Here is a 14,866-nt window from a genome sequence, read left to right on the forward strand (position 1 = left end):
CCACTAATTCTGATAGCAGACGACGTAACCAAACTAACTCTTTCGCTCCTTCACTAGCTGCAATTATTTCTGCCTTGGTTGTGGATGTGGCCACTACTTTCTGCAACTGACTTGTCCATGACACTGCACCACCTGAGTACTTTGCAAGAATTCCAGTTGTTGAGCGCCTTGTCCGGTTATCACCTATGAAATCTGCATCAGCGTAAATCTTTAACTCTTCTTTTTTATTATATACAATTCCAAAATTTAAGGTCCCTTTCAAATACCGGAAAATGCGCTTTACTCTATTCCAATCTTCAGTGGTTGGTTTCTCCATAGCTCGAGCAGCTTTGTTGACTGCAAAAGTGATGTCTGGACGAGTTACTGTTGAAAAGTACTCGAGACAACCAGTTGCTTCACGTAGGGTACAGATGACGAAACTTCTTCGTTTTGATTTTGTCATCACGTCCAATAGGAGTTGAGATTATATTGCATTCTGCCATTCGAAATGTTTGCAGAATTTCTTCTGTGTATTTCTCTTGACGTATTATTATTGCTCCATCTTCATATTGCTTTATTTTTATGCCAAGAAAATTGTGAAGACTGCCAGTTGTTATTTCGAATTCATGTTGTAAAACATCCATAAAAACAGCAATTTCTTTCTTGTTACTGCCGGCAATCAGGCCATCATCAACATAGATTGCCACATAAAGGCTATTTCCATTTTGTCTACAATAAAATAGGCATGGGTCTGCATCACTGTTTGAAAAACCAGCTTTCTTCATGAACTCAACAAAACGTTTGTTCCAGCAACGTGGCGCTTGCGTCAACCCATAAAGACTTTTTTTTAAGTAACATACTCGGCCTGTACTATCTTCGAAACCTTCTAGTTGTTCTATATATACTTCATCTTCAAGTATTCCATTCAAAAAAGCTGTCTTTACATCGAATTGTTCTAGCAGCATTTTCTTTGAAGCAGCTACAGCCAACAGAGTTCATATGGTGTCATAACGTGCCACAGGGCTAAAGGGCTAAAGGCGGCGTCATAATCAATTCCTGCTTTCTGAATACAGCCTTTTGCAACCAAGCTGGCTTTAAAGCCAGTACCTCCATTGACTGCGACCTTTTGCCGTAGAACCCAGTGGTTTTGCAATTCTTTGGCATTCTTCGGACGGTCAACCAGCACCCAGGTATTGTTTTTCTTTAGTGATTGAAGTTCTTCACTAATAGCTTGCATCCATTCTTCCTTCTTGTTTGACTGCAATATTTCTGAAAATCAGTTTGGATCTTTGTATTCAAGTGCATCAACTTTTGTTGCCATACAAAATTCACCACTTTCCATCCAGGTTGGTTTTCTTCGTTGTCTTTTATTCTTCTGTTTCTCTTCATTAGAAGATTCAGCAGCTTCTGCTTTTAGAAATTCTGTTAATTCTTTATTTTCATCAGATTCATTCGACTCTTGACTTTCTCTAGAATCGAGAATGCCAATTTTTTCTTGAGTTTGACTTCCTCCAGAAGTGTACATTCTAGGAGATTTACGCTGGCCATCCTTAGATGAATTTGGATCATTAAATTCTTCCTGAGGGACTTCAAATTCAACATGATCACTATGTAAATCACAAACAATTTCTGGCTTAAATTTTACATCGTGACTCAACACCACTTTTCTTTTAGATGGAATCCAAACTCTGAACCCATCCTTGTCAATAACATATCCAACAAGTCATCCAAAAACTGCTTTATTGTCAAACTTGGAACGGCATTGTTTGTTAATGTGAACTTAGCAGCCTGTGCCAAAAATTCTGAGATGATCAAATCGTCCTACTGGTCGATTAAACCATAGTTCATAAGGGGTTCTATTTTCAACTGAAGATTTTCCAGTACGATTTATTAGGTAGACTGCTGTGTGACATGCCTCTGCCCACAACCCTTTAGGTAATTTACTCAGATTTAGCATTGACCAGGCAGCTTCAACAATGGTCCTATTTTCCCGTTCAGCCACACCATTTTGTTCAGGAGTGTAAGGAGGAGGAATCAGTAGCTCTATTCTCTGTCTGCTAGCAGTTCACTGACATTCTTATTGTTAAATTCTTTGCCACCATCACATCTAAATTGTTTGACACCATGTCCATTAGTTTGTGCTTCATTTAAAAACTGCTTAAGCACAGTACACACTTCACTTTTGTGTCTTAAAAAGAAAATTCGACAAAATTTACTAAAATCATCTTTGAAACATACATAATAATGCTTACCTCCAAAAGATTTCATGCTCATTGGTCCATTGACATCCGCGTGGATTAATTCACCAGTACTGGTAGCGCGTATTGTTCTTGTTTTGAATGGCAGCCTATGCATCTTTCCAACCGCACAGCCATCACAAAATTCACTCATGGCATCTTCCACATTAATTATCATTCCTTTTAAAATATTCTTTACATGTTGTTTATTTTGATGACCAAACCTTTCATGGTACATTTGCAATGTTTCAGATGAAGTCATCAAGCTCACACGACTCATTTTTGCATTTCTAACAACACGCATCCTCAACACATGAATTCCATTTTTCACATAACTTGTCATAACAATATTGCCATTGACTTTTTTTCGAACACAGACATTATTATAACAAAAATTAGTGCTGTAGCCTCTGCAGGCAATGGCTCTCACAGAGAACAGATTAGCACTTGCATCAGGGATGTACAAAACATTGTCCATTCTAGCATTGTACCATGTACTGTTTCGTCGAATTTGGATGTAAACTGTTCCTTGACCGTATGCACACATTTTGACATCTTGTTTTCCCAATGAAATTACTTGAGGAGCATCAAATTCACTATACGAAACAAAAAACTGTTTGTTGGGAGCGATATGATTTGTAGCGCCACTATCGCAATACCATTTATTTGGGTCACTGTGATTACTGGTACACACACCCATAGCGTATGAAGTAAATGCAGCATGTTCACTTTCTCGCTTCTTCTCTTTCCTTTTATTGCTGTCAAGTGTTCTGTGGACACTCTGCTGCCCAGTGACCTAATTGTTTGCATATATTACACGGAAACTTCCATTTTAATTGTGAATTTGTCATCTTTACTTGCCGATTACTTGTTTGCCGTTTTCTTGTTTTAGAAACGACAAAAGCTGCACTTCCATTAATGTCTTGTTCACGCAGTTCAATAGTACAGAGTTTTTCAATCAATAAATTCAAGCTTTGCTTTTCTGTCAGTATCGTATCCCAGAGATCCTTAAAATTGTCATAGTCTTTTCCCAGTGTAGACAAAATTCGACCATTTAAGATTCTTTCAGATAGCGTATTTTCTACATGTTTTGCTAATTCATCGTTCAGGTCCACAAATAACTTTTGCAGTTTGGCCACATGTGCACTAATATCTTAAGTTTCATCACGTTTAACATGGAAAAACGTTTCAATCAACATATTCAAATGCTGAATACTGCTACGTTCAAATCAGGTGCGTAATTTTCTTTAGCATTCTTGCACATTAAGACGAGTTCTGCAACAGGTTTACTTAGTGCACATGCTGTAAGACTTGCTGCCTTTGCGTCGTCCTTGTGCCATTCCACATACGCTCCTTTTTGTCCACTTGCCGCATCTTGCGGCAACTTTACACGTTCACGTGTACCGTTAATAATATCTTCTAGTCCATATGAACGCAGCACCATAGAAATATGCCATTTCCATTTGGCCAAGTCGTCAGGCCCTTCAAGCTTATCAATGCTGACCTTACAATCGCCGCTAGCAACAATGTTTCTTTACAGACATAGACTCATTTCAAATATTGTTTTAATTAAACTATGTTGTTTGCCTTTACACGTGTACTGGGCCCCCACAACCTGATGAAAATTATTATTTTAAAGGCAAGAAAACATTTTATTAACTTTATAATTACACCTTGGATACGAAAAAAAACATATTTACTGAAATAAAAACACAGAAGTTACATACAAGCCAAGAATAAAGATATTGACAGCAGAGTCATGGAGCAGCACATAAATATAGACGTCAAGGAATTTTTTCTTTTCTTTTAACACCAATGACAAATTTAGGTTTCCTAAATGCCAAAGTCGACTATCAAAGCAAAGAATTTAGTAATCTATGCGAAGGCATAGGTGCATTCAAGACTGAATACAACATCATAAGTAATAAAGAAGAGAATTTAAAAGTAAATTTAAAGAACATGTTGTCAAATTCTTTGATCACTCATATAAATCATATGTTTATTTACCTTAGTCAGAAACAGAGTGATGCTTTTCAAGATTTATCGAAAAGTTAGAACTTGACATACAGAACAAATGTAATAATGTAGAATCAGAACTTATTGAAAAGTGAAGATCCTTTGAAAACATGTACAATATTAAATATAATGATGTAAGACAGGGACTGAATACTTCGAAACAGAGTGTAGATAAACATAATGAATTAATGCCAATTATTCAATCGCAAATTACAAGTGTCAGTACACGAGTACATAAAGCAGAAACAAATTTCAAAGAGAAAATAGCTAACTCTGATATTATAAATGTAATTAGTTTGGAGGAACAATTCGGAGAAATTATAGATCAAAAGGCTACGAAGAGAATAACATCCGGGAATGTGTCGCCTATTCCTTCTTCCGAACTTAAGGATACCTGGAAGGGTATGGATGACCTGTGGAGAGAAATTAAGCTTATCCAAGATAAAGTAGAAAAAAGGGTAACTTCACCTAATGTTGTATTAATAGTGAAGCGGTGACTGATTTGCAGTGGGGAGCTAATTCAGGGTTATCTAGACAATTCCCTACAATTAAGCCGGACAGTGTGTACATCCGACCCATTGCTTAAAAAGATTTAACAAACCTATGCCAAAAAATTGGGAAGATTCCAAGAAGATCGAATTTGCTGTGAGGTATCTTCTAGGGAAAGCCTCAGAAATAGGAACAGTAAATACTGAGAATTTTTCCTCTTTGGAAGACTTCCTAAAGAAATTTAAAGAGAAGTACTGGTCTGCCAGTGCCCAAGAAAAATTAATATCAGATCTGAGGGAACCAAAATATTATAATAATACTTGGGGTATTATGAGGAAATATTTCGATTGGCATTTAATGCGAGCAAACTATTTAGATAAGCCAATGGAAGAAGAAGGATTAGTACGTATTTTAATTAGATGATTGCCAATCTATGCAAGTAAAGACATCTTATATAGTGGTTGGAAAACAATAGAAGAGTTGTTGTCTTTTGTTGACACACTTGATGCAATAAATAAGGACCGCAACAAAACTTTACACCAAGGTGAAAGTTCAAACTATAAAAGAAATAGCCTAAATAATTTTAAGAAGCATGAGGCTAACTTAGCAAAAGTACACCAGCAGAATAAGAAAAATTGTAATGACAATTGTCAAAAGAAGCATCCACATTGAAATTTAGATCCGATAGCTTCTCAAGAATTTGTACAGAGTAACCATAAATCACAGAGTGGGTAAGTAGTATCTCATTTCGGTAACCAACCCATAATTAGTAGTAGTGAGGAAAACGTTCAATCTGGATCCAGGGCCGGGGACCAGATCATGGAGAAGCATTAGGAGGCCTTATTCCATATAAATATGTTAACTTTGCACACAACATACCCACAAAGGAATGGTTGCTGCTTGAAGAACCAAGCTTAGCCACTAATAACCCACAACCTATAAGCAGGGACAATGGAAAATTCCGAGGTTAACATGTTTATAGATTCGGGAAGTGTGTTATCACTCATCTCAAATGCATTTTTTAAATCTGTATGGAATAAACAGCACTTAGTGTTATTGCCAGTGACTGGAGTATACATAATCAGGATAAAGGGAACAAAAAGTAAAAGATGTACTATTCAGTTTAGACTGGTTGTTAGAGTTTAAAGTCATTTTAAACTTGGATGAACACCATTTTTGTTTTGGTAGAGAGGACAGTAGACAAAAAAACAGCCTTTTTACCTGATTGAAAATCATATCATTTCAATGTATTGCCATTTGGACTTAATCTCTCTGTGTCCGTATTCATATGTGCATTAGATGAAGCACTAGGGAGAGACTTATTGAAGAATTTGATAATATACGTAGATGATATCCTAATAATGTCAGCTACTTGGGAGGAACATTGTCTAACTTTGTGCAAGACTCTGAAAAAATTTAAAGAGAAAAGTATTACGGTGAAGCTTTCAAAATCGTTTTTCACATGCCAAAAACTTAAGTTCTTAGTTCATATTATAGGGGTAAAGGAAATTAGACCGGACCCTGCACACATAAAAACTATCAAAGAATGTCTGCACCTCAGAAATGTAAGACAATTAAAAGGATTTGTAGGCGTGGCCAGATACTATCGACAGTATGTGCGAGGACAAGAGTTAAATGACCCGAGAATTTTATGTTTATTAAGAAAGGGAGTACTATAAACTTGGGATCAAGGTGCAAATGATGCACTTGAAAGCATTAAAAGAGCACTTGTTGAGTCACCCATATTACATCATCCAGTTATGGGTGAACCATTTAAATTTTCTACAGATGCATCTGATTACAGTGTTGATGCCAAACTTTTCCAAGGAGAGTGGGATCCAAGTAATGTAGAACACAGAACCATAGCCTAAATAAGCACAAACTAAATTACGCAGCTACCGAAAAGGAACTACTGTGTCGAGTATTCAGAAGTTCCAAACACTAGTATGGGGATCAGAAAACCATATTTATACAGATCATTAAGCTTTATCCTTTCTAGTGAGTAGTCAATTACTACATAGTAGGTTTATGTGATGGATGCTTTTCCTACAGGAATACTACATTAACATACAATACCTAAAGGGTTCTGAAAATATTGTACCTGATGCCTTGTTGAGGCTAACCATAGGAATGGAAGAACTGAAACTTACAGAAGGGCCTGGCATTATTTTTGCCATTAATTTTATATCAGCAGAATATCTGAACATCATGGTAAAGGAAATGGCTCAACGAATAACAGAGAAATTCATCATGATCCTTATTTCACAGAAATATTTTAATGGGTATCCAGAATTCGTTACCTCCTAATCGATTAGGAAAATGGAAAATTATAGATATAACTTGTTTTGGAGAGACAGCGTAACATCACAGCATTGGCACTTATGCATCCCGAAGGTAATGGAAGACTAACTTGTTTGGTATGTTCACACAGCATATGGACACTTTTGTAATCAAAAAATGTATACCCCATACAAATAAATATTTTTATTCCAAGAAACCGTCACAAAATAGCATCTTTGATTTCGAGGTGGAAACCAAAATTTTTGGGTCCGGTGCTGCCATCTGGAAAGTAGGAGTAGTATATCTTTGCACTGCTAGGTCAGAGTTGCATATCTGAGGAGTCAGTGTGCAGAGTGGCATTCAACTGGGGGGACATGTTCCGCATCTACAGTGATTTCCGTAATACTCTGTGTTTGGTGTGTGGCGATTTTATGATGGATCCACAAACAGAACAGCTGTGACGTTTTGCGACGGCTCCATGAAACTGTGCGGCGATGACGGCCTGAAATTTGGCATCAAGGGACTCACCAGATTTGGCACCTTGTGACTTCCCACTATTCCCAAACCTGAAACTCAAGTTCAAAGTGTATCCTATTATTCCTAAGTCATTACACGACCTCACAGTGGCAGATTTTTTGGACCAATTCCACAAGGAAAGGGAGAAGTATGATATATTTTCTTTACCATAGAATATTGGTCAAAATATATTAAACTATATCCCATTAACCATTATACACTGTTTACAACATTACTTTCTACAAGTAGGTAAGCCAAAATGGTTTCTTACGAATAACGGACCACAATGAGTAACGAATTTAGAGAATTCCTAGTAAGGGAAGGTATTCGACAAGTGTTAATATCCAATTATAACTACTCATCACATCCATGTGAGCAAGTAATGAAGGAAATTGGAAAATTATGTCATACTTACTGCCATGAAAAACATACTTCGTGGGCAATGAAAATTAAGGACTTCGAACTTATACTACATGAATTACCTCATTTATCAACTGGGTTATAGGCAAACCTTTTGTAGGAGGACCTCTAATTAAGTGTTTTAAGTGGCCTGAACAACGTAGTGTCAATTATGAATTAAGTCAGGAAATAGTTTCTCATAATTTAATTGAAAAGGCACTGCAAAGAGTAAGTAAGCATAATGAAAAGGCTGCTGTGAAACCTCAGTACCAAGTCGATGACCTGGTTCTTATAAAGGGTTGATTAACAGGTAAGTATATTCTGGAAATTAACAGCGCTTCGCAATGTTAACAGCACAAATGGAAATATGGGCACACAACCATCTCCTCAGTTAGTATGAACTCTCTCCCCGATCGTTAAGTGTGGGATCAAAAATAAGTCGTGATGACCAGTGCAGTTTTAAGTGCCCACAGAAGCACTGGGAGAATGCAGGTTAGCCTGCTAGTCACAACGCAGCAGTGTGAATGAGTTAGATCATCATGCACACTCTGGTGGTTCTGCAGGCCGTCAATCATGATTTAAAGAAACAATTCAGTGAAAACAATTGAGTCTTTTGCATGTTATAGCACTGTTCGTCAGCTTCACGATGAAAACCTATTATTCCGTTAATGGTCACAGTTATTGAGATACATATTATGTAATTAAATAATAAACTGCATGCCATTCGAATAGATTGCAATGACTTTACTTTTCAGGTATTTTAGGTAACACAAGCAAGGCTGCAGATGAAGTGCAGCTAAGATATTTAATTTTTCTTTAAATTTTCAACGGACTAGTTGGTTTTTTGAGAGTCATCAATAGTTACTAAAATGAGAATTTATGCAGCTTTGCAATAACTTAAGTGAAGAAATTACATGTTTATTTTTATACCGACAATGTGCTTTTTCATAAACTATTGACCTGACTTGGCATCAATGCCTCATTTAATAAATCACTGTCTCAAGATTTTGTCACAATTGCAGCTGCATTAGCATTTTAGTGAAGTGATATTGTGTGGACTATACTGTGTTTTGGTTAATTTGCCATTGATGACATACATGACAATTCTTAGAGAGAGTTGTGGGGGGGGGGGGGGGGGGGGGCGGCGGCGGCAAAATACTCTCCTCATTGCATGCCATCATTTGCCAAAAACTCATTTCAACATCTCAAACCTTTCACGAGATACGATGAATGTTTGAATGCTTCATTATTTCTTTCTGTTCATGAATGCACACAAGCAGAAGTGAACTCACTACACACAATCCATTTTCTGGTGATTTGAGGTAGATATAGATCTTCTTCCAAGTTTATACAAAATTCCGTGTTTTAATTACATTGGATCAACAGCTATTTATGATCTAACATGTACAAAACACAAATTCATGGTGACTCCAATTTTTCATTGCAATCTACTCAAATTTCATGTGTGTGATATTTAATTGCTAAATATCACAATAACAATGATCATTAACAAAATGGTAGGCACTTCACAATGAAGCTCATGAATGAAGCTACAAGATGTGAACAAATCAAACATTTTTACCAAACCAAACAATGAAATGTCTGCGTTGTAATATCAACTATACTATGAAGAGGATAGGCTGCAACTTACCATAAAGATGATATACTGACTTGCAGATAGGCACAATGAAAAGACTGTTGGATATTGAGCTTTTGGCCAAAGCCTTCTTCAAAAAATAAAACAAAAGCACATTTGCACAAGCACATCATACACAACCATCTCCATTTGCTGCAGCCAGAATGCAGCTGTTGTGCTGAATGACAGCAGCAATCTGGGATGAGGTGGAGAAGAGAGAGGGATATCAGGGTATGGGTGGGGAAGAGAGGAGCCCTGTCTGGCAGAGCATGCAGGGACTTCTTGTCAGCAGGACAGTGTTGCTAGGAGCAGTGTAGTAAGGTGTGGGAGAAAGGGTAGGGGGTGGAAGGGAGAAACAGGAGAGGAGCAGAGAAGGGTAGACTGGTGGGCACGTTGGCAGAGTGACAACAATGAGGGTGAGGGGATGTAAACTGGACGGAGGCGATGGAACAGAATGGGTGGAAACTGTTGGGTGGAGGGTGTTTGGACAGTAAGTTACCTTAGGTTGAGTGGAAGTGGATAATTTCTTTAAAATCATGTGAGAGATTGCGGAATAGTTGGCATGCCCACACTGGCAATCACACAGTGTGGTACACTGGCCACCTACTGTGCCAAGGAGGGCAAATAACGTATCGTTTATTCTGTCTAGCAAGCCAGTGTGTGTGTGTGTGTGTGTGTGTGTGTGTGTGTGTGTGTGTGTGTGTGTGTGTGTGTGTGTGTGTGTGTGCGCGCGCGCGCGCGCTGCAGTTGATTCTGGCACACGTCTGTCAGTGCTTGTTGCCTCATTAGATAACACAAGACTTTCTTTGTGCTGGTTCAATCAACCTCACATTGGCAAGCAATACATGGTTAACTTGCTTTCCTTGTGTGCACCTTCTAGGATAATGTTACTCAACTGTTTGCATGATCAGGTCTTTGTAAAAAGCAAGTGGTTATTCATTAAATTGCTCTTTCATTCCATGCTGATTGTCAGTTAGGACACATTGTCCAGTGTGGCTACTGCCCTTACAAGTTGCAGAATGAGATACAGTATGGGACTTACATGTCTGCCACAATGAAAACAGTGTTTGTTATACCCAACTAGTATTTGACAAGTGTTCAATGATTATTGAAGCAATTTTGAGAAATAGATGAATACATCTGAAATATAGAGAAGTGCACAGAGAAATTAGTTCATTTCCAAAACTGTCATAAAAAGTCAAATAGTACTATTACACTACTATTGCACAGTACTTTTTCTTCTTTCTTACTGTAGGTGTTATAAAATTTTTACACACTGTTTCCTCACACAGCATGTTATTTGCTATGTGTGTGCCTACTGTTAATGCACTGACATTAAATAAATTTTATAATACAACGCTGTGAATTTTTAACAGTGATAGGGTGTTTAAGTGAGCCTTAAGCTCATGTAATAGTGATCTTCTCTAGATACGAAACACAACTGACAGATCTGAATAAACCAAATACACATATTCCTACTCTGTTTGCACATGTATCACCACCCAAACTGGTCTAATTTGCGAGGAGTTGCGTCAGCAGGCCACCAATAATTTAAAACACAAGTAAGTGACATTAGCCGCAAATTTACACATAATGATGACTGTTTCAGAACAGCCACCAAATAAAACAAGATCAGTAACATAAAGAAAACTCTCTACAAGCTACCTTAAACATCCAACCACTGCCACAAATTCACAGCATTGTATTATAAAAGTTATTTAACATCAACAATACACTGAAATAACAATAAGTACTAATGTTGCAGATGAAATGTTTTGTGAGGAAATACATCAATGGAGTACTACTGTGACATTTAAGTGAAAGAGAAGAAAATGTCTTTACATACATCAGCAGGGAACTAATCATGTCATAATCAAAATGAACTTAATTTCACTGTTTATCTCTTTATATTTCATGTGGCTTTTAAGATGATGGTGTAAGTCATACCAGTACTAGTTTGAATGTAATGAATGATGGTGTAAGGCATACCAGTACTAGTTTGAATGTAATGAAGTACCATATCTAGGTGAACACCAAAATTTCATATTATTGTTCTGCATACGCAGACAAGAACAAAGGAAAAGGGTAAAATTATCTTCAGATAATGTGTAGTATCCCATTTTGCAATGAGAAAAGCATTACATTGTACCACTAGTTCAGGACAGCCTAGTATATTAACGACTGCTACATTACATGGACAATAAGTAAACTTTATTTCATTTAGAATATATCTGGAGAAAATAAAAAAAATATTGAGATCACAGTGATGTTCAAAACAACTTCAGTTCAATGACTATTTGCTTTCCTTTGCTTATGAACATAACATACTAGCTACTTATTTGCCACATGTACTTTAAAATTCCTTGATGTTATGTGGATAAAAGTTACATTTTCACTGTAAGGCACTAGATTCTTACAAGCTTATCAGTAATCCTGATTGAAAATGACTGTATACATACCACATTACAGAAACAAGTACTGTATTTGAGAGACAAATTAAATAGATAAATTACCGAAGATCCCACAAACGGACGTGAGTATCATATCCTGCAGATAAGAGGGTATGTGGTGATTCCCAATGCAAATCTAGTATGCCTGCTCCAGCTTTATATTTCCCTTCTAAACTTGCTGTCATTTCAGGTCTGAAATTAAAAATACATTTCAGGAAATTGAGAAAAAGAATTTTATTCATCATTGAAATGAAACAGTTTTAAAGAATAAGAACGGTTCAATTTTTTAAAACCTTATAACAGTAAATATTGTTGGCATGAGGAAGGTATCAACACAATCTGCATTTCAAAGCATTGATAAACTGCACTCTCAACTGAGAGGATATCAGTTCAGCTGATATGTACTTTAAGACTTGGGACCTAGTCTCCCAAGCTCCGAACTGGTAGTTGGATAATTCCATGCCAGTGGTGTTTTACATCTGCATGCTGCTGTCCACAGCTATCAAATAATACTATGTGTAGTGGCATTGTAGCAAGAATCATTGACTAGTGAATTTAATTTTATCTGTACATTATTTTTAGCAATTTGTACCACTATTGAACCTGTTGCAATATATGGTCAGTTCTCTCACTATTTCAGTTACACAAGACATTGTTGCTAGCATAACAACTTGACTATGTACGGAACTGATTCATTTACTGTAACTTATCAATCTTTGTTGAGAAGTATCACAAACAATACGTACATTTTTCGACATGTCGTGGTGTTATGCTCAAGAAGGTATTAACATCTGCTAAACCAATATTAACCTTCTGAAGATGACTAATTAAGGGGACCACACCCTGCCTATCTAACCCATGTTAATTTCCGCAAGTATTTGACCCATTTTTCACCTTCCTGGATGTTTGTCTTGCTTTCTTGGGCACATTACATGCAGACCTGTCTGCATCGGCTATCCTCATTTTATTGCAATGTTGCAGCCCAGTGACCATATTTTCACCAGGATTAATTCGCAGCTTTTTCAGTACCCAACACTTTCCAATATTACCACAACTGAATGTAATAACAGCATCATGAACTCCTAGTTTCATTGTATGCCATGCCTACAAATACAGTTTTAGGAAGGTGGTTCCAAATTATGCTGTTGATTGCACCACGAATTTTCTCCTAATGGACACAATCGATGACACGACTTATCATCAATAGAGGACTTATGGAAGAATATGGCATAAAAATCTCTCTTCATTGCTTCCAGATTTTCTTTATTTCTCCTAATTGCCTGCCCATAGTATACCTGCAAGTTTTCTATTTCAGTTTTAGTTAACCGACCCTGTCCGGTCAACAATTTTCCATCTTCTAATTTTTGTCCCTCTCACATCAACAGTTTTCTCAGTCTTGTTCCCAAACGTTTTTGAACATGGCCTACACATTCTATTTTGCTAATAATGGATCTCCATATGGCTTAGAGATCACCACATTGTTGTATGCTGTACTGTCACCATAGCCCAAATATTTGTTGTATGGTACGCCTCTTGTTTCTACGGAGCCACGAAATATTTGTTGAACCCCATGAACTTCCATACCACCACTTGTTCCTCTAAAATTAGCCACACAGTTGTGTTCTTTATGTTCATTGACTTCACAAAATTTGCAATATTTAGACATTATCTCCACATCTAACACTTCACCGGTGCCTACACTCGTGGCAGTCACTACTCCATTCAGAGAAGTATGTCCTCTTTTCTGCCAACTTCCATCAAGTGCAAATGCAGTATCTGAACATCCATCATTTTCTTCCACTGCTTCCCTAGCAGCCAGTTTCATGCTTTCCTCACATACAGCTTTCTCTAACATTGCAGTCAATTTTTCTAATTTATTTGGTGGTTGATATAAGTTCATCACTGAACAAAATGTTCTCTCTGCAGCCATGCCCTTGCCAATGGATCGTAAGGCATAAACTAATCTAGTACTGATTTCATAAGGAACACTTGCATCTGGTTTTGAAGAACTCATAAATGAAACCACAGCTCAGCATATAGTGTAAATTAAATCCAAAGCAATTGTTAGGCCTTTTCTCCCACTGGCACTCTCTCAACTTTTCACACTCTGTGACTCACCACACTGTCTACATTGTACAAATTTAGAAATTACATCTGATAATATTCTCAAATTTATAATAATGCGACTGCATCCCTTGTCATTTGCAGTAAATTCATTGTAACTCTCTTGAAATGGTTAGAGCTTCTTTGATGATGCACTTGTTGAAGAATTACAATCAGAAACATCGTTGCCAGGTGACATAACGTCTTGTGCAGAGAGCTTTCTATACTTTTTTCCCTACATTTTCGTTTCTGGAAAATGCATTTACGTTTCGTCATCTTCAATAAACACAACAAAACACATGTAAACAAGCACTGCAAATGTAAGTATAACAAATACTCGCAATCACACTTTAACAAAACTAACCGCGTGTTTGAAAGCGTGTTGTTTACAAACAGCAGAAACAAAATAATACTGACCGTTGCATTCCAAGAATAGCCAACACACTCTGGAGTAAAAAAAAATATCCCTAATGTGCAATGTAGAAGAGATATAGATCTAAAATATATGCAGAAAAGTGGGCGTGGCACATAAACACACGTGGTAGGAAAAATGCTCTTTAAATGCTCGGGGGGAAAAAAAATTAAATTATTAAGCAAAATCCTTTTCAGAATACTTAGATTAAGGTTTTATTTATCAAAATATGATGAAAACCGAAAATCGATTTTTTTTAATTTATTTATTTTTTTTTTTATTACCTGAACCAATGTGTGGTCCCCTTAACAGGATGAAATCAGTAAATTGAAATAAATTTTATTCGAAA

The 14,866-nt window shown here is 36.9% G+C and overlaps 1 protein-coding gene across 1 annotated transcript in view; it reads right to left on the minus strand.

Annotated features, from left to right (window-relative positions):
- The window catches only part of LOC126268091 (F-box/WD repeat-containing protein 4-like), an 84,660-nt gene that overhangs the window by 17,617 nt on the left and 52,177 nt on the right, over positions 1-14,866 (minus strand). The window contains exon 6 of the mRNA XM_049973597.1: positions 12,066-12,194. Coding sequence (XP_049829554.1) covers positions 12,066-12,194 — 129 coding nt within the window. The remainder of the gene's footprint in view (positions 1-12,065; positions 12,195-14,866) is intronic.

This window comes from Schistocerca gregaria, chromosome 4 (assembly GCF_023897955.1).
Source record: "Schistocerca gregaria isolate iqSchGreg1 chromosome 4, iqSchGreg1.2, whole genome shotgun sequence".
Classification (NCBI taxonomy): domain Eukaryota; kingdom Metazoa; phylum Arthropoda; class Insecta; order Orthoptera; family Acrididae; genus Schistocerca; species Schistocerca gregaria.